Source organism: Drosophila sechellia, chromosome X (assembly GCF_004382195.2).
Source record: "Drosophila sechellia strain sech25 chromosome X, ASM438219v1, whole genome shotgun sequence".
Lineage (NCBI taxonomy): Eukaryota > Metazoa > Arthropoda > Insecta > Diptera > Drosophilidae > Drosophila > Drosophila sechellia.
Genome location: NC_045954.1, coordinates 18,356,245 through 18,377,464, shown reverse-complemented (window position 1 = coordinate 18,377,464; position 21,220 = coordinate 18,356,245). Strand labels below are relative to the sequence as shown.

Below are 21,220 nucleotides of genomic sequence, written 5' to 3'. Positions count from 1 at the left end.
TCTGATTCTGAATCTGAGTCTGCAGCTGCGGCCAACGCCATCTCGTTGTGGTATTTATATTTGTTTTGATTTTATGCGCTGCTGGCTGAGGGCTGGCTGAGCAACCTGGCTCACATTGTTTGCCTTCGCCCCCATTCCTGGCTTACATCGCCAACAAAAAATCAAACAAAACAGAAAAACAGCATTCATAGCCAGAAAAAAAAAACAACAAGGAACAGCAAACAAGCAGCTGCTGCAGCCTTCCTGTTGATCAACCTCCTTGCACTATGGTAAAAGCTGGGAAATTTCAGCCCCACAATGTTCCCTCTGTTCGATTGAAAGCCAACGAATTTCCCCGCTTTCAATCGGCCCGTTCAACTCGCTTTCAATCTCTATAAAAGGAGGTGCGCCAGGCAGTTCCAACTCAGTTGCTCGTGGGCAGTCGAACAGGCATGGATGTGTCGCAGCAGCAACAGCAGCATCAGCAACAGCAGCAGAAGCAGTAGTTCTTGAACTGGCCAACAGTCCGCCAACCAGCAGCAACAGATCACACTGCCAAAGTCTTCTGTATTTTTTCCATTTTTTTTATTTTTTTTTCCTGGTTGCTGGAGGGCTTACAAAAAAGAATTAGAAATTCAAAGTGTGCTTAAAGTTTGAGTGGAGCTGCAATAATTGCATAGTACCAAACTTGTTAGTGGTATAAAAAATTGTAAAAAAAATATAAGGATTTTTTCTAAAAAAGAGTGTCGAACAGTGAGTGAGTTTCAGTTTCATTGCCGACGAGAACGAGGGGATTAAGAGGCGAAGAAACTTTTTGGCGCACAAGAGTAGGCAACAGAAGCGCCAACTTTCCTTGCTGGGTGAGTCTGTGTGAGTGTTGATTTGCGTTGGTGTGTGTGCGTGGCAATGCCTTAAGCCCTTTGCCAAACTGCAACCGCTGAACGCATTTAAGTGCAGATTTATGTTTTGCCTCTCTCACACAGATCCTCCACTCCTCGTGCACCACCACCATCAAAGTCACCCACCGAGCAACACTGCCAATTAAAGTTGCCACAGCAGCTGCCACACACACACACAGCCACTGCCAAAAACGAAAAAAAAACAACTAAGAAGGAGACCAAAGTAGCTAAGGAAGACGTAAGAAGGAAGAAGGAAAGACTTTGGCCAGCAGCTGAGTTATATTCACTAGTAGCGAATAAGTTTCCAAAGAGCCACTGCCACAGTAACAACTATAGACCAGCTTCAGCTACAGCAACACTACCAGTAACAACGACAACAGCGACAACGACAACAACGACGGCGACAACAAAAACAGAGCTAGAGAAACAGCAACAACAACGTGTTGCTGCCACAAAACGCAGCAGCCGCAACGAGAGCGTCATCTCTGCCCTTCGCACGCCTCTGCGGGTAAGTTGACATTTCATTTTCATTTTGAGTGCATTTTCCCGCCAACGACGACAATCCTCCTTCACCGTTAGCCCCATGCCACGCCCCCTCTTCGAGGGCGTTCATGTGTGCGTGCTAGTGCCGTTCTTAGTAATTGTGCGTGTGTGTGTGTGTGTGTGTGTGCCGGGGTCAGCGCGTTATTACAAGTTATGTCCTGTGCCAGCAGCAACTCGTTGCTCGCAGCTCGATTCGGATTCAGAATCAACAACAACAATGGCCCTGGGGCGCCCTTTTCTCTCAGTTTCCAGTTCCCAGTTCCAGTTGAGCACCGAAAAACGAACCCAATCCACATACCCATCTCGAACCAAAGTGGCGGCAAAAGTCACGTTTTTCGAGTGGCACCACAACATTATTCAGATCCAAGTTTCCAAGTTCCCGCGACCAGTTCAAGCTGACAAGCTTACAGCTCACAGTTCGCTTAAAATGTGTGGGTCAAATGTTAAACGGGCATCAGCGGCATCAGCTGGCAGCAGTTAACGGCGGTCCCCCGGGAAGCACCCATCGAAATATGGACTCGCAGTCGCCCGGGGACAACAGAGAAAAAAACAAAAAAAAAAAAACTATTGGGGCAGATGAAAAAATAAAATAATAAATATACAAGTATATCAATTCTATTCTGAGTGCACTTAATAACATAACTTAATAAGCTGAAGTATCAAAGATGTAGAAGATGCAGCAGTAAATTTTGCTACAAAATTATATTTCTACTTGATTGATTAAAGAAAAAATACCTATTAAATCAGTTTAGAGTTTTTATCAATAGTTTCTTGAATTTGTGACATTTGTGCTTTTCCCGCTTGGAAAACTATGGCTCTCTAGACTCCACTTCGACATTAATAAAGATATCCCAATGAGATCTCAATAGGCTGCTGACCCCCTCAGTTTCTCCCCGTGGTTGTGCATATCCCTGCGACCTGGCAGGACACTAAGGACACACACTTTGCATGTTTATCTCGCTGTGGGTGGCAATCCCGGTGGAACGGCCATCGCCGTTAAGCAATTTCGATAACTGCCGAGCGACAACGTCAACTGGTCATGCCAATTTATGGCCAAACTTGCTGTGCCGTGCTGTGCATACAAATGTAAATTTAAATTGAAAATTAATCGGACAGCGCAGGCGCTCAGTTATCAGCGATAAGTTTTCGATTAAAAACTCGTCACAAGCAATAGAAGAGCACGAAACAAAAAAAAAATTGAGAGCAGTGAAGTTCGTGGAGTTCGAGAAGTTTCACTTTCGGTTGCCTTGGGGTTTTAATTAAAAGCTTAATTGGAGGGCGAAAAAAATTAAATAAAATGATTGCGTAATTAAAAGCAAACAAAGCCGAAAAAATGCCCGTCGCCAAAAGGTGGTCAGCAAACAGAAGCAGCAGCAGCGGCAGCAGCAGCAATGGCAACAGCAGGAGCGGCCATGTCCTGCCAAGGAAATTAAAAACTTAATGGTCAGAAAGGACACACATGGGAGGCTGTCAACGCTCAACGACTTCGGCCAACAAATGGGGGCAAGTTTATCGTGTCGTCGGCTCCAAGTGTGTGTGCACACTTCATGGGGCCAGGGAAGGTGATTAGGCGGCAGCTCCAGATTGGGCAACTTTTCCGACGGGAGAGGTGCGCACAATGGTGCCGGAATAAACCAGCATAATCGAAGTGGGAAAGGTCTGATTTAAAATTAACAATGAATATAAATGAGCAGTGGGTGACAAGGCGTTATTAAGCAGTAAGGTTACACATGATTGAATTAGTCTCCAGTTCCAGATAATAACAATCAGATAACCATCAAAAGCAAGTGCTTAACATTATGAAGATATACATTTTATATATGCTTCAGGAATCTTTTAGACAGTGAATATATGATTTTTATGTGCCATACTCTATCTTCTTGTTATACACGAAACACACATATATTTTAAATACAATTTTCCCATTTATACCCACTGTCCTTGGATCCTCTCCTTCTCCAGGATACTGGGAATCTACTTAAACTTTGTCTTGAGTTGATTTCCTTTTACAGTTTGCTCATTCTTGTTGCTGGAAAAACTTAATTTGCTGTCTGCCCGAGTGTGGGTGTCCACATGAGTGCGACTGTATCCGTATCTGTATCTGTGTGCGTGTGTGTCTGTGTGTTGTATTCTGGCTGACAGGGCTTGTCCTGCTAGCTTGTCACTAGGGCCACATCATTTTGTGTGTAAATTAAAGACCCGGTAGTCCAGAACCGCCCAGAAAGTAGACAAACTGTCCACTCGCACACAACGACATATGGCTGCGCACACACACTGATACTCGTACACACACACACACACTCGCATGCACACATGCAAGGATATTCATCTATGTCGCACATCGTTAAGCGCTGCCAGTTTGACTTAATTTGCGTTAAACTTTTTTGTTAAACATATCATTCGCCTGCCAGGCCCCGGCCGCAAATCGCAAATATAGAGGAAATGGGCGGCCCCCAAAAGAAAATAACCAAACGTGAAGCGGGAAATGTAAACAAAGGCATTAATCATGCCAGCACACATGCGGCAGCAGACAGGGATAGAGATAGATGGATCGCTGTGGAAAAAGGGATAGCAGAGAGATGTCGGGAAAGCGGGAAAAGCCCCAGCAGGTCCATTAAGCTCCATGGCTTTCCCTGATTTTTTGTCCTGCGTTTCGGTGGGGGATAAACAGGCCAAGTCACTCTCACATGGCCTTCCTACCGTTCCCCGTCTGGCCACCACCATGTTTGTTTAAATGACAAACTGCTGTTTGTTAACCGAATAAAATGGAAAGCCAAGCAGAAACTACCGAAAAAAGAAACAAGCGTGAAGGGTAGCAGCAACGTAAAATGTAAAACAAATCCATGGAAGGGAAAGGGAGGATACGACCTGCCCACAACCGAACCGATCCGATCCGGGCTTCTATTTATTCGCCAGGCAAACTAAACCGCAATAACTGTAAGTGCTCAGCAAACAGCAACGGCGAAGAGCTCGGAAACCAAAACCTAACAAGCGACAGTTGACAGTCGACACCTACACACCCACACACGCACACACCCACAGGACACACCGGACCACACTGAGCCACCCTAGAGCCAGCGTAGAGCCACCCTAAACCATGCCACCAACGAGGCAGTCGTGTGTGTCGGACTGGTCTGGCGAATTATTATGATAATCGCCGGCATAAATTATGCCTGAATCCGACTTCAACCGAAAGTGAGACACCCACAGAATCCCGGACTCGGTGCAGGTGTCGCAGGTACAGTGAGCACTCTCGACAGGCGCCGTGCGTTTCTGGCTCGCAAATCCCCAGCTGCTCTTGCTTTCGATGGCTTTTATGTTGTGCCTTGGGGAAATTAAGTTTGTGTCATGTTTTGTGTCGCACCGCACTCACCACACACCGCAGCTCGCAGCCAGGTGCTCGGTTCGAGTGCTCAGCTTTTCCCCAAGCGCCAACAGTGCGTATGCGTGATATGCAAATATGCGGTGGTCCGCCGTCCAACGCCCACTGTGCAGCACCGCCGCCGCAAAAAGTGCTGCATACTTGCGGGCTGCAACCCGAGGCTAACAACAACACGCCTTCGCCATTGCCGCCATTCCATCCTGACACAAAGCCATTAACGGGAGCGCGCTGTTTGCCCTTAAAGCTCACTTTTTGTTTTCTATATATATATGTATATCTGCCATTTTTTTTACACTTTTCCCCAACTCTCTCGCCTGTTCGCCGCTGACTCGGGGGCAATTTATCAAGTATTTTATACTAATTTCAGCTGCCTGTCAACGTTGATTTTAGCGCTTAGCCGCCGGCGTTTGGTGGGGAATTTGGTGGTAACGGGGAAAGAGGGGCAGTGGCCCATGTGGGAGCGGCGGGGCGCAAATAAAACACACCTGTTGCCGCAGCCCACACGTCAATAATAATACACCAACACATATGCGCGAGCGACACAGACACATGCTCGCGTGTGTCCTGAGTGTTCTGTCGCATAATAAAACACCGCCTGGCGATGGTAGAAGATGGTGTGGTGTCTGGGGGGCAGACTTGTAACACTATAACTCAGCATTATTTCCACTCGTTCTTTAATTTGTCTACTCTTTGCAGATTCTGCAAGATGCAGCAGTATGCTAGGATTGCCAGGATTGCAACCAACTCTGCCCGGGCTTGTCACCGGCAAAGATTCTACGAACCCAATGCCGAAGTACGCTGGCAGCACTCCGAGCACTAAACAGGCTGAGCGGAGCCACTAGCACTCCCGATCCGATCAGGTGCGTCCCAGTCCATACAGTATATACTTGTATATAGATACATATATAGCGTATCCTGATTTCCCCCTGCCGTAGGCGCCCATTTTTATTTTCCCATTCACTGCCAACTTATTTACGGGCCGCAATTATTTCCAGCATTTTATTTTTACGTCTCTCTGGCAGTTGCTTTTCAATTTTTCGTTGATTTGTTTGTGCTGCGCGTCGGCAATCAAAGTCCCAATTGTAACGCCAACTGCCTCGCCCCATCCCGCCACGCCCCCTTATCTTTTTGTGCGTTCCTGTTAGTGTGTGTGTGTGTGTGCGTTTGAGTTTGTATTTGTGTTTCGTTTGCTCTTTGTTTTTATCGCACTGTGTACAAGTGAACGCTTCCGTTTCCGCTAGTCGCGTCACAGTCCGTTTGCCCATCCGACCGCCAGGCCACCCACTCTTCCTATTTAAATTACATGGCAATCGGCATGCCAAAGCCATTCATTCATGAGCCTGGCGGGTAGCACAAGCTGAGAAACTGAGAAGCCCAGTAAGCGAGAAACCCGACTATTTTTACACGCAATTTCTTTGGGGGGCTTGCAGGCGGGCGCTTTACTTACACAAATTAAACTCGATTCGCAGCGGCGGCAACAGCGGACGAACTATGATAACGAGGCTCTACAACACCGAAGAGGATCCCGCCTACTGCTCGTTCATCTGGGGCTCGAATCTCACCAGCAGCGTCGACGTCCTGGCTGCCAATGCCACGTCCGTCTTCAGCAGCGACCTGAGGGACGACTTCTATCGGGTGAGTGCGTTTTGGCCATTCAATAGTGCTGGCGGTGATTCCGCCCCGATTGTGTGCCCATTCTGGTCGGGAGCAGCTCGCTCGCACCTTGGGCCAGTTAGCGCCAGGCGTTGGCCTGGCCTTCGCAAAGGATGCCTGCTGCGCAGAAAAATTGTTGCCTACTTTCGGGCGCCGCGGGTAATGCCATTCTCGAATGTTTTTAACCAAACACCAGGGCCAACTGGAGGGGAGTAGCTCATTTCAGGACACAGCAGGCCCAGCTGCATGGCCTCCACGGCCAGGACACCCAGTTGCCAGGCTCCCTTAACTCTTTAAAGTCGTGCTAAATCTTGGCAAACAAAATTAGGTTTAAAAATAAACTCTTTATGTTGACTTGGCTGCTATAACTTTTTTTGACAGAGAGTTGTAAACAACAGAAGGCTACGTCTTGCTTGGAAAAAGCAGGAAAAAATGAGGAATTCTTTTTAAATATCATATAGAAACATAAAATGTTTGGGCTTTACAAGCTAAAAAACGGTGACAAATTCAAGTCATACATTAAGAAGTTAAGCATGTAAAAAGTTGATATGAAAAGTCATCCAATTTTGACACTTCGGAGTAATAAATCAATGTTTGGTATTTAAATATAAATAAAAATCTTATTGAGAATTGAAGCAGATATGCATAAGCTGTTTACAGTTTACAAAGCATTTTAATGGACAAAAATATAGAATTCATTTCTAAATTGCTTGAAATCTTTTTAGTGGATTTGATATACAACGACCGTTTCTCCTAATTTTTCGCCAAAGACTGAGAAATCATCTCATAACAAAGCGCAGGGCGTTTTCTTGTCAGTTTGCGAAGGCCAAAAGTCCTTCATCTCACTAATGCTGGGTACTAAAAGTTGACCTAGCTGGCAAAAGACAGCCAAAAGCTGCTTTGTTCGCAACTCTGGCTCAAGGCGAGCTGCTCGGCAAATGGGCGAATGCAAAAATAGAAAACAAAGCGTGGCACATTAGGGTGGCGCACACATGTGGCAGCAAAGGAGCAAGTGACTCAGGAGCCAGAAGAATGCCGCATGCGAGGCATGCGTGCGTATGTGTCTGTGTGAGTGTGTGTTTGTGTGCATAAAAAGTCACAAAATAAAAGTGTCAAGTTGACTATTGAATTTTTATCTGCGCCAGCCCATCCGAGTGCCAACAAAGCGAGCGAAGCCACAAAGAGATGATTTACGAGCTGTTCCCATTTCCATTCCCACACCCACGCCCCGCTCACACAAACAGCACACAGCCGTACTTACACCCGCTTGTTTACTATCCTTTCAGGATGTGGAGGATCCGCGGACCGAATCGCTGAGGGAATACTGCTATGGCCTGGTGCTGCCCATCATCTGCGCCATGGGCATCATAGGCAACGTGCTCAACCTGGTTGTGCTCACCAGGCGCAACATGCGTGGCACCGCCTACATTTACATGAGGGGTAAGTAGAAAAGCACACATATAGCAAGCACACATACATATGTCTATTTATGTACTTCCTTCAGAGAGTCCTCGACCACATCCACCCACAAAACGGGCAAGTTACTTGTGCCAAAGGCGCAATCATATCGGCTGGCAGATTTCCTATTAATCCGCAACCGCACACAAGCCAATATTCAAATATTTCCTAATTTGAGTGACGGATGCATTTGCGAACTCAATACTTGCGAATAACAATGTACACTTTTTAGTTTTGCGCTCGTTGCGCAAACTGGCAGCCATCAATTGGAAGTCCTTTTCTTACACTAATTACTGCATTTATGACTGTGAACATTCACAGAAAATATTCCACACATCAACATCGAATGTGTAACTCAAAAATCCTTGTCGATAGACTCAGCATCAGCCTTTTGACAAGCAATTAAAAATGTTATTCATTTTCAACCAATAGGTAGAGAACAAAAGATTTGCATCAACCATATCAGCTTCGCAGCTAGAAATTCAATTTGTGCCAGAGGTGAAGTCCCTTAAAACTTGGCACTGCTGCGCTTCATTCTGCTGTTCTCACGTGTCCTCTTATTATTATTTAAACTTTCTGCATTTGATTAGACGATGAAAACACAATTACATTTACTCCAATGTGAGTGGTATCAATTTGGGATGTTAACTCGTTCAGCAGCTAGCTGCATTGAATTTTGCTTGGCATTCTTGATTACAATGATAAGTGATTTATTGAATAATGACCAGCACAAATGGGCGAGCATGTCCATCAAATCTAAACAGTATCCATTTCCAATTAGTGCAGGCCCAAAAATGCAGCATAAATCCACTGCCTTGCAGAGTTGCAACACGGTAGCGTCAAATGAATTTAGGTTGCCTGTTGATTAGGCCGGAGGAATCCTTTTCAAAAAACAAAAAAAAATGAAATAGAAGATCTTTTCACTTTACTGGGAACAACCTAAATACCATGCTCATTTCCCATTTCGAGTATGATTGGCGATAACCCATATTGGATTTTTGGCCAAAAAGAGACACACTCGTACGTCTTCGCCCACGCAAACCTTGGATTTCCTCAGCTTCATTGGCATTCCGGGTGATGTGGAGATGGCGATGGAAATGGGAAGGGAGGTAGAGCTAAAGATAGAGATGGAGATGGAGATGGAGATGGAGGGCAGGGAATTGGGCTCGACTCTTGACTGATTGCCAAATTGAGTTTCGCTTTAGAACATATGTATTCCGTATTCCCCATCGCCATCGTCTATTGGCCATTGTGCGCCAGAATTTATTCATTAACCTCGCCGATTTCTGGCAAAATTGAAGCTGCCACAATGCGGCTAATATATGCGTACCGTCGTATTCGCACTCCCATCCGCATTTGTATTCGTATTCGTGTGTTTGTGTTCGTGTGGAGCTTCATTGAAAGTTATTTCATTAGATGAGACCGGTTAACCCAGTGGAAATTTATGCACAGCCACTAAGCCCCAACCACGCCCAGCGTCCAACTTTCTGCTGTATTAGACAGCATGTCAACTCTATTAGGCACTCGTTTGCTTTATGGCGCTTTAATTGATTAATGAGCTCCACTTCCGCCACTTTTGGGGCGGGCAGGAAAAAGGCAACTTTGTCAACGCCGCCACTTGCTGGTAATTTTTTAGCCTCGACTATCACTCATGTTGAACCTCCTATTCCTACCCCTCTACCCATCCAAAAAACAAAAAAAAAGTTAAAGGAATGGATGCGAACAAGAAAAACAGAAACAGGCGACTCACTTTACTTGTCATGGGGAAATTCCGCTCGAGCCGAACCGAGAAATACCCTGGGTGAAAAGGATTGACCATACAAATTGGTGACCCCTATTGCATAAGCAAATTTTGGTCAACCGAATTGTCGGATGTTAATAAAGGCTGTTGATTTATGTTCATAACTTCCGCTGTTCTTTTAAGCGCCCTCAACAGTTATTGGTTGTATTCAAAAAGTTTAATACGGTAGTGACCCCGATAAATTCGTTTAAGTGATCTAACTATACTCGAGCAAGTTAAGTTTTACTAATTATTAGTATTTTTGTGATGTAAAAACGTGTAAATTAAATGCTAAAGACATCTGTTGTTATGCATTTCTGTTACTTATCCAAACTGGTATCTGGTATGGCTGGATCTGAACAGTACATTTGGTGACCCCGATATATTCGTTTAAATTTTATATTCTTAGTGTAAGGAGTTAAGTTCCTTAAGCTTTTAAGATGCATACCTAAGTGGCAATAGGCGGAAGACCGCGAGAATATTACAGATTTATGTTTTGCTAAGAAAATCTGAACTTTTGATTAAAAACTGCTATCGTTCCTAGATCTGGATAGGCTACCTCGAGGCTCGTGCCCAATTACCGCCCGATAAATCTTCGACTTTATGACCTGCCATGGGCCAAAAGTGTGCGGCCGATCTGACTGGAATTTTAGTACCCCATAAAAGGGTATAGGTCGAGGGCGGGAGGATCCGGGACGTCTCGTCCCTGCAAAATGTGAAAATAAAATGTAAAATGCTCCAAATGTAATACGGATGCTATGGCAGCATAATTGATTGCCCTTTCGACTGCTGCCTCAGTCAACAAAAGTAGGGAAGTGGGGGCCGAAAAAGGACTAGAACCGTGCAGAAAGGGGGAAAAGTAGAGAAATGCAAAGCGAGACCCTTTGGCTGCTCACTGACTGAAATATCACCAGACTCGGCTGAGTTCTGCCGCTCAAGTGGCAGTAAATAAAAGTTGTGAGGAGCCTCGGCGGAATGAGTAATAATGACCGAAATCAGAGCACTATCACCACCACCGCCCAACGCGTTGCTCATTTTATTAAAATAACAAAAATATTTTGCCGCTCCCAGCCTTTTTACGATGCCGAACCGACTGGCGGCCCATTTGTTATTTGGCGGTCATTGCCAGCAAATGGTGTCCTGTCGCTCTTCCTCGTCCTCGTTCTCGTCCTTGTCCGTTCCACTGGGGCAACTTGTGTGTCGTGTGTGTTTTGACCAGAGTTATGCAGCTGCGGATGGGCAAAAATGTTTTATTGCCAGCCGGGGAATGCCAAAGTGGCAAGAGGCAGATTGCCCGATCTTAGCTGTTTAAATAAATTTAAGAGAGATCTGGCACGAAGCACTCCATCACTGGTCCAGCGATCCGTTAAGCCATTGAGGGTCCTTCGAATGAAATGCCAGCGCTGACAAGGAAAACACTGGAGATTTGTATAATAAGGTGGGGGGAGGGGTTGTGCCGAAATTTGGCACTGATGGGCAGGACACTTGTCAGGCTTGGCGCAAACAAAACTGACATTTATATTGATGTGTCCCTGTACCCAATTAGATGCCCATCATTATGAGAGCAGGCTATCTCTGCTCGCTTGTCTTTCCCCCTTCAGTTTTGCGCTCGGGAAGTCATATATCGAACATTAGGCTCTGTTTGTGTGCAGAGCAATTTGGCGGGAAGTGGCAGCCGGAGGACGCACATGATATTAGTAATAATGTAATTATATGGTCATAAACAAAATAATAAATCAATAAACAACACACACGCACACGCAGGCGGCACACGAGTAAAAGTTATCACGGGGAAGAAAAGGAGGAAAAATGGGAGGCAGAGCACAGGAAGTGAAGAAAAGGGAACCGGAAAGGAAAGCCATTCATTTGGCCCCGCGACTCAAGTGCCGTTGTCTGCGTTCGCGAATGTGTGTTTGGTTGTGTGCGTGGCAGGACTTCCTGTTGCCACATGGACGGAAACGGCGCCATAATTATGCCATAAACCCAGCCATAAAGGACATTTTTAGAGATGTGCCCGAGTTAATCCCTTTGTTGTTCCACTCGCTACCGCACCCAGCTCTCATGTCCTTTTTACCCGCACATCCTTTCAGCTTACTCCACCGCCGCCCTGCTGGCCATCGTGTTCGCCATTCCCTTCGGCATCCGCATGCTGGTCCACAAGGATCGAGGACAGTGGGAGGAGTTCGGCCCAGCCTTCTACACCGCCCACCTGGAGCTTTATCTGGGCAACGGCTGTTTGGGTGAGTCTCGGATTTTGGATTTGCAACAGGAGGAGCTTTCAAGGGTCGAAGCTACCCTAAAAGGTTCAAAGGTTGGACTCAGCTTTAAGTTCATCCGGATTTGGGAGACTATTTTCTACTAAAAATATATATAAAACAACACGTTATGAAATTGTTTATGTACCATAAATGGATCGTAATTTGCTTGATTTAATGGAACAGATGTCAACAGTGCTTAAATTGTAGTAAAACGCTATTTTTTTAGGAGCTACACATATATTATTAGAATGGACTGATAAACATCTGTTAGAAGATAATACTGCGTACATTTATAATTTCTTAGTTATAAACTTTATTCCATTGGGACCATTTAATCTTTGAACTGTTATCTGATATTTGATAATATTTACTTATTTTCCCATTCGTACTCCTAGGTGTTGGCGTAATGATGTTACTAGTGCTGACCATTGAACGTTACGTGTCCGTATGCCATCCAGGATTTGCACGACCCGTGATGGGACCACCTGGGTAAGTCACGTTGAAAGTCTGTAGACGGTCTAATTAACTAATCCTACCTAGCGTTGTGGTATTCCTCACCTGCTTGGCCACGGTAATCGTCTACCTACCGAGCATCTTTCGTGGCGAACTGATCAAATGCATCCTTGGATCGAGTGACGTATATGTGTATTTGCGGCGCGACAACACGATCTACCAGCAGACCATCTTCTACCGCGTCTACAAGATCATGCTGGAGGTGATCTTCAAGCTGGTGCCCACGCTGGTTATCGGTGGCCTAAACATGCGCATCATGATGGTCTACAGGCGGACCTGCGAGCGCCGCCGCAAGATGGTGCTCAGTCGTTCGCATGCCCAGGGACATGGTCACGGACATGGTCATGGACATGGACATGCACATGGACACGGCTATTTGAAGGACGACGATCCGCGAAAGTTCGCCGAGGAGCGGCGCTTGTTCCTGCTGCTCGGCAGCACATCGATTTTGTTCCTGGTCTGCGTCTCGCCGATGGCCATTCTCCACATGACGATCGCCTCGGAGGTCTATCCGAGCTTCCCCTTCCAGGTGTTCCGTGCCAGCGCCAATCTGCTGGAGCTGATCAACTACTCGCTGACCTTTTACATCTACTGCCTGTTCAGCGAGGATTTCCGCAACACCCTGGTGAGGACCATCAAGTGGCCCTGGTTGAAGGGCAAGTTCTGCCACCAAGCCGAGCACGAGGTGAGTGCCAGTCCACCGGCCACAGCCGGGACCGTAGCGGTAGCCGGTACCGGAACTGGCCACGTTTCTAATTTTCATCCGGCAATACCGGCGCTGACTCTCACACCCGCAGAACCCGACGAACGGCCAAGGTGTGCCAATGGCGTGCTTCACTAAGGTGGAAAGGGGCCATCAAAAGCACCACATAACTACCACCTCGGGCCTGGGACGATCGAGTAGCATTTAGCCAACGCCACCACCCAACAACAACACCACCACAACCCATCCGCTACTCGAGATCCGAACTCCGAACACCGAGAACCCTCCCAGCCCAGAGTAACCCCAATACCATCCAACTCCAAAACCGTCACCAGCACTTCCACTTACCCCCCAGGTCGTCGAGGTTGAATGGTGTCCTTTCTCTCGCTTGAGATCCTGCGGCATTCGAACGTGTTCAAGTATCGACAAGCGAAAAGCGATATACGATAAACAACTAACGATTAACGATAATTGATATTCAGCGCCACGCATTGCGTATATAAGTGTCTGTGTGTGTTCCTTAAACATATATATTTAAATATATGGATAAACATTTTTTTTGTAGCACTAGAATTAGGTACTTAAAAACCAAAAACGCATCCGTAATCGGTGAAACAATTGATATCGACTTTCGATCAACATTTGCCGAATGATTTCACCACATATAGCTTGCGGAATGTGTATGTCGCAGGATCGAGATCCTCAAGCCACACGTATAGATGCAGATATGATAGTTTCGTCAATGGATAGATTGCTTGCCATACTGATAACAAAAGAGCTCGTTTACTCTAGCATTAGATGCAGACAAAAAACAGGAACAGTGACAGGACAACAACAGACAGACATATAGACAGACAGGTGAGATGGAACAATAGCGAGAGAGAGAGAAAGAGTTTTACGATGATAATATGCAGACATACAATACTTATATATACACTTGCATATGCCTATATGTGAATGATATTTATGTAAACGACGTATTTATGTATACACGCGTAACTTTAAGCGAATATATTTATATATGCATATATGTATCTATTGATTATAGCATTTAAGTGCGCGCAAGAGGAATACAGATTCCAACCCCGGCCCCAGATATAGATCCAGATCCAAGTTGAGATCGAAGATGGATATCTGGCTACGTGCTGAGCCCTTTCGTCTGACGAAACTGTATTGAATTGTTGCGTGAATTGAGATTGAATTGTTAATTGTTAAGTTAATTAATTGTAGTCGCACTACGAATAGTTATATTTTTAATTCTAGTTATAATTCGAGGACTAAGTTATCTAGTTACATAGTACAATTCCCCCGCCCTTGGTTGTCAGTCTGAGAGGGGAGGTCTTGATACCTGACCCCTGACCACTGGCCGAATGAACCCTTGCAGCACGCGTAGCTAACTTAACTAAATGTGTGTACCTAGTATTAAAACAAAGCAAAGCAACCGAAACTGTTCAGTGATGTCTATTTACCCAGCGCCCAAGGCTAAGCTATGGAATGCATTACAGTAATCTCACAAATATCGAAATGTATATCTATTTAACGATGGAGCAGGATTAGTTATGTCCTCAAGTACTGATGAGTAGCGACGATGGAGTGGGTCAGACCTTTCAAAATTCCAGAGGAGTTTCGAGATTACTAATCCAATTTGGCAGCGACTTCAGTGCATAAATCAGGAAATAAATTCTGAACAACGGCAGTCGAGAACTCCTTTGAATTTCAAGTAACATGTGTATTGAATTCCCTCGAGGTATTTGACAAATATTCCGAAAAATGATGAAGTTATTTGCAAAATATGTATCCAAAATTGTGGAAACGAAAATCATGTCATGAAAATACTTTGGGCAAAAATCGAAAGTTAATAACTACAAGTTCCTTATATAATAATTTAAAATGTGAGTAAGCCAATATTTTCCGATCTACATCCTAGTCGCTACAAAAGCAAACAATATACATACTTGCTAGGATATTGACGAATATCCCTGCATGAGGCAGCTACTCAAAGGTGAATCATCACAGTGAATGAACGTAGATCCTTTTGTTTTCGTTTTCCAGAGCTCAGCTCAAAGCCAGGAAAGAAATTAATGTTTAGGAAATTAGATGATCGAATTGAAATAAAAAAGAAGAAAATGATATATAAAATATGAAATGTGAAACGTCAGGCAACTTGAGGCATTTAGGACACCAAAAACCCGGAAATCAGAACAGGCATCACGAAGGCAAACTAAGAATATCCATAAATAGAGTCAGAACAGCGTGAACGAAGTCAGATGGAGTTTAACGAATAAACCATTCAATGCAATGCATAACTTACCATAAACAGCATTCAAATACCCGATACGGATAAACAATTTTAATTGGTGTCAAAGTTCATTGAATAAAAATCTTTAGAAACGCATCTGCGCACTTTCATTTCGAATCGCTGGGGTTGAATGGAAAACAGAAGTGGGAGTAATATTTCCAAAAAACTCTTTATTACATAACTATTATTAACAGGAAAAAAAATAAAGTCGGTTTGCAGAGGCGTGGGAAAATGGAAGAGCAGCGCGATCATCACACAGCAGCAGGAATAATACCGAATGCGTCCTTAAAGCTAACCCTTAGACTAGTCTCAGTTCCCGGATTTCTCTCTCTCTCTCTCTAACTTTCTAGCTATCTCCCTCTCGCACTTTCTCCTTGGGAATCCCGCTACCAAGGTCGCCATACCACCATTCGCTGCTGCACCAGCTCCGCCAACTGGCGCTGCCTCTGTCGCTTTCTCTCGAAGATCTGGTGGCGAATCTTCAGCAGGATGCTATCACGTGGTGCCTGCCCAGTTGCTCCATGGGACTTGGCGGGCGAGGATTGCTGCAGCTGCTCTATGAACTCCAGGTCCATCTCGTGCGGCGCCGCTGCGAAGTGCTGCTTCTCCGGCATCTGCTCCTGATCGTTATCCTGATCGACGGCCAGATTGCATTGGTACTGCTGCAGCTTGAAACGCTGACGCTGATGGCGAAATTTAAGAAAAAGAGTTCCATTAGATAATACGTTTTTCTTACTTATGCTAATAGGCGTGATTTTCTGTCGTAATAATTTCAACTATGCTTTTGTTTAACTTTTTAATACAAATGCCTTTCAAATGAAGTTTAACTTTTACAGTTTTAAATTGAAATTGTGGTTTGTTTATATGTGTAATATAGTTTAATGTTTTTTCTTTGGCTTAAAAGGTTTAATAAATTGGAACCTCTTCAATTGAAGTAAAATATATATTAAAAGATGGATTTAAACAACATATATGCTGATCCACAATGATCATTATTTGTTGGATTTGCCGCACTCACCTTTTTTCGCGCGGCATTCTCGGCTAGAAATCTGCACAGCTGCTGCAATTGCTGCTCGGCCAGCTCCTCCTTATCCTTGTCGATGTGATTCTGGACATGGTTCTGATCCTGATCCGGCTCCTGATCCCGCTCCCGATCCCGATCCCGCTCCTCCACCATGTGATCCTCCAGGCGGCGCTGCTGCTGGCGCTGTTTGATGGCCGCCTGCACCTTGCACCTGGTGGCCGAGCTCAGGCTGAGATCCATGCTGCGTTGCTGCTTCAGTATCTTGTAGATGACGCCCATCGAGGTTGGTGGCTCTGCTCTGCTGTGGGTCCTGCGATATCTCCGATCTATATATTCCCGATATGCGAGCGCGTCGAGCTGCGGCGGAAGACTGTTTCGAACCACTCGTCCACCACGTCTTTATATGTGCTCTCTGCGGGTTTGTTTTGGAGATCGACTCTTTTTAGGATTAAAAATAAAACATAACTCGTGGGCCCATGTGTTACTGGTTGTGTTTTTGGATTGTTCGTTTGCTGGTGCGGCACATTGCGCGCCAAACTCGAAACTCCCGCTTTATGGGACATTGCTCAAGTGGAGTCAATTCTATTTTCTGCTCTCATTACAATGCCTTTTAGCAGCCCAACACAGAACACATGTGGCAGCACCAGCGCCGCACAATCGCCCCAAAAATAGACCCTCTCACACAGCTGCAACACTTTCGCTGCTGCACCGACCGCTGCCACATGCAACATCCAGCGGCGCATGTGGCCGTCGCGCAGTCAAAGTCCCATTTCCATATCCATTCCGAAATCCAAAATCCGGGTCCTGCTCCTTCTGCTCCGTCATACATCCATTCCCAAATCTCGTACCGAATTTTTCCCGTGGCAGTTTGCTGCGAGAAACCGCATGTTTCGGCGCCTGTTTGCGGATTGACAGGGTAGCAGGGGTATACTATACCCCTGATACTTTTGATACTTTTGAATATCTATTTGAATATATTTTGAATATCATTATTGGAAATTAAATAATTCGATTATATACCTAAAAATGTTCTACATTTTTAGGAACTTCAATATTGGTGTCATAGGTTCTTTTGTAAAGTATTTAGTAATATAAATTAAAAACGGCTTTTATTTTTTTAGTATTATACAAATATTTAATATAATGAACGATTCGTATAATATAAGGTTAACATTTTCTAATTAATAATACTGCATATAGAAATAACTCGAGTACATGGTACTCTGCGATCGGGAAACTCTGCGAATGCATCATCGTGTCGAGCGTCATAATCGTAGTGCCGCAAGATGGGATCCGATCGGATTGGATCGGATCGGATCGGATCGGATCGGCAACGGGATGCATGTTATAAATAGGGCCTGGGAAAAAACACTTTGCAGCGGCGACTCATCTGTGTGTGTGTGCCTGTGTCACGGCATGCACTTGAACTCTGCATTCACATGTTGTGTGTGCAATGCAACCCACTCGCTCCCTCTCCCTCTGGCAGCGCAGCGCTCTCGCTCGCACCCCGGTACTCGTACCACCGCATGCCTAACGTTCCTGCGCCTGGCCCTTCATGTACATACATACATATATATAAGTATATATATCAACGTATATTATTGTGGGTCTCTCTGCTATTTTATTTGGACTTCAAGATGTTTCAGAGTGCACTTCAAGTGCGTTACAATTTGCGTCTATTTTTGGACGCTTGGGAATATCTCGGGAAATATACATATCTGGTTTTTGTGGAGGGGGAAGAGGGAGTGGAGCGTACAAAATGCGCAGATAACGGGGATTTTTATAATGTAAATCATTGCCGACAACCCCATCCACATAGGTGCAAGATGCAAGATGGGCCATAATTGAAACATTTTTAATGAGCGACTTTATAGGCGTTTCAGCCCATCGTCCACGGAATTAGAATCCCCGATGGGGGAAAGCAATGTCCGATTGTCGCACTGATAACAGTGCACAGTGGGCCACATCTGTTGAGGAACCAAAAAAAGAGCTAATGATAGAGTTACTTTGTGTAACAAAATTAAATAATTATTATTTATTTGATGTTATTATAGATGAATTGTATATATACATTGTATAAATGTATGTACATATGATGTGTTTTTATATTAATTTTATACTTTTTCGGAACTATTTTGTAGATAATATAATCACAGATACATGTTAGAACTAAATATTATTTTGTACATTTTCACCTTAATGATCACATCCGATACTCACTGTTTCTGCCCACTGTACCTCCGAAGATCCCTTTTTGAGCGCCTGACTTGCGCGTGTGCGACTTCCCTGCTCCTCCTTAAGTGCGCATGTTCTTGAATTTCAGATGAGAATATATGTTCGTAAGTCCCATTAGCCGAGGATTGCGGACTAAAACGTCTGTTACAAATGTAATTTCGATATCCCAGTTCCACTCGGGAAAGAAATTGAAGCCCTTCACTTGACTCTCAGATCGCTGGGCTTCACTTGCCCGCTTATCTGTCGTCTGGGCCGCGGGGACAACCCTTGGAGTGACAATTAGCTGTTGGCCTGGGAAAACATTTCCCACAACTCGGTTCGGTTGGGGTAGCCTACATACATACGTGATATGGTAGAGGGATCTTTCATAGAAGCGAAGCCAACAAGTGCAGGTCCCTGAGAGGGTAATAAAAATATGTCTCCCTATCGCTTGGCTTGTCCCGGGCTAATCGATACTCGATACGATCCATAATTTATGTGCGATGCGTCTATTTCTGGACTTCCGCCACTCTCCTATCGCTTGAGGTCTTCGAAAGCTAAAAGTTTTCGCTTTGGAAGATCTGGCTCTGGAATCCCAGCCAGCCGTAATCCCTGTGACCCACTGATGCCAACGCATCGTTGGGCGCGAAATGTGGAAGAGTTGTCAATGACACGCGGTGCGGCCCCCCGAAGAGCGCGCCAATTTTCACCGCCCGACGTCCCACCAACACGCATAATTTCCCACGCTCCCGGCGGGAAGTTTTGGAATGGGCGGGGAATGGGGGCTGCGGAGCAGGGGGATCCACGAGGGGGAAGCCCTGACAAGTTGTCAGCGGGGTTGTTAATGAGCTGCGTGTGTTGAGTGAAAACGTGATGAATCTACACTGCCTCGGCCAACTTGTGCCTGCTCAGAAACGTGTAAGTAATCCCCGAGTTCTCAAAGATCAGCGGAGATCAAAACAAGATCTTAGATCCAAGTCATAGAACGCTTAGCATAATAGCTCACTTAATTGAGGGGAAATTTGAAAAGCAATCATACCTCTAGGACAAATCGTTAAAAAAGTTTTAAAGTCTTATAGGGTAAATTAAATAGATTCATTCGTTCCATTCAGTAAAATAAATATTTTGCGTAAATTATTGCAATTTTGTAGACTTTTATGTAAGTTATACTTCCTGAACCACCCACTGTATTATAGATCTAAGTAAAATTGACTTTACAACGAAGATAGAGAGTACCATATAAACTATGGTATACCCTCTCATTTGAAGTCCAAGCTCAAATACCCTGCAGTAAGGGTATTGCAAAGCATTGCAATTTGCGCACGAGCAGACAGCGAAAAGTATTTGATGATCTGGGGATCGGAGCAAAGTTCTCTGGCACACAACATGTGTCGACTCCCCTGCCACGCCCACCGGTACCGCCCCCCGGCCCAGTGTCATGTGTGGCGTTTAATAGCTTGCCTCAGCAGCTTGCCGCAATCGCGTGCACCAATGGCGGTAAGTGGGGATCGAGCGTGGGAAACGCAGCTTCGCCGCAATCTCAAAAAAGGCCATTTGAAAAGCCCAAGTCCCTTAGCAGAAAGATCAACAAAAACAAGGCAGCAAATCAGATACTTCAGCTGGCGCGGAAGCCATCGCAGAAAACCAAATAAACAGAAGCCTCCAGAAACAGATTCTCAACGGCTTTGCCGCCAATTCAAATTGTATAATAGTCTAGTGCACAGGAAAAAATATTTTAGAACGTGAAGTTTATACTTCTGGAATAACACAAAGAATGGATTTATCAACATCACAGAATATAAATTTATACATTTATACAAGAGCATTAAACTTGAACCCAAAACCAATTATCCAACTGAAATGTTAAATAAATAAATAATATAAATATTATGCGTACACATTCTCAAATCATTAAATAAATAAATAATATAAATATTATGCGTACACATTCTCAAATCATTTTTTAAAGTGCAAATCAATTTGTGATTGAAATATAGGCATACTGGGATTCTATGGTCCAAAATCTCTGGTGTCATCTGGTTTTCGGTGAATTATTTGGAACTCCCCCATTTCGCGTTCCCCTCAACCACCCGAGTATCCAAGTAATAGCAACGTTTACTTTTCCGATTCGTAGGAACCCCAAGTAGGTGTCCATAGGCCGGCGACAATTTTTGCCATCAGCTCTTTTTCCTCAATGGGACACGCATCGTCTGCAGTCGACGTCGCTGCTTTGGTTGCGTAAGCTGTCAGAAATCGGAGATGGTCAATGCAAGGTAAGTAAAAAAATGAATTGCGACCAACAATACCTCGCAGTATTTAGTACGTAAGACCAAAACAAATGTGAAATACTTAAGATGCAAATTGTGCAAAGTGAGTGTAAAGAAAACCTACGGATTCATATATGGGATGAGCCCTTGTTTCCATGAAACTAATATGCCCTGAGCCCCGCTACTTAGGGTGCATCTAAGCTGTCGCTGCTGCTCCAATTCGTTGGGCCATTCAGTCGCTTAAGATC

The 21,220-nt window shown here is 44.7% G+C and overlaps 2 protein-coding genes across 3 annotated transcripts; one reads left to right on the top strand and one right to left on the bottom strand.

Annotated features, from left to right (window-relative positions):
- The first annotated feature begins 396 nt into the window (after positions 1 to 396).
- LOC6614838 (probable G-protein coupled receptor B0563.6) lies at positions 397 to 15,563 on the top strand. 2 transcript variants are annotated; one of them, XM_032725954.1, is made up of 9 exons: positions 397 to 839; positions 963 to 1,386; positions 5,500 to 5,663; positions 6,273 to 6,438; positions 7,743 to 7,896; positions 11,785 to 11,934; positions 12,348 to 12,441; positions 12,493 to 13,150; positions 13,263 to 15,563. In XM_032725954.1, exons 4-9 carry the CDS (start codon positions 6,295 to 6,297, stop codon positions 13,374 to 13,376), a joined length of 1,314 nt encoding a protein of 437 aa, XP_032581845.1. In that variant the 5' UTR covers positions 397 to 839; positions 963 to 1,386; positions 5,500 to 5,663; positions 6,273 to 6,294; the 3' UTR covers positions 13,377 to 15,563. The 2 variants fall into 2 exon arrangements, with proteins under 2 accessions (XP_032581845.1, XP_002039256.1); XM_002039220.2 differs by having other exon boundaries at positions 12,493 to 15,563.
- A 54-nt stretch (positions 15,564 to 15,617) lies between these two features.
- Positions 15,618 to 17,201, bottom strand: LOC6614837 (transcription factor TBF1). Its single transcript, XM_002039219.2, has 2 exons — positions 16,486 to 17,201; positions 15,618 to 16,150 (listed from the first exon to the last, which is right to left on the bottom strand). Exons 1-2 carry the CDS (start codon positions 16,768 to 16,770, stop codon positions 15,854 to 15,856), a joined length of 582 nt encoding a protein of 193 aa, XP_002039255.1. The 5' UTR covers positions 16,771 to 17,201; the 3' UTR covers positions 15,618 to 15,853.
- Between the last annotated feature and the right edge of the window lie 4,019 nt (positions 17,202 to 21,220).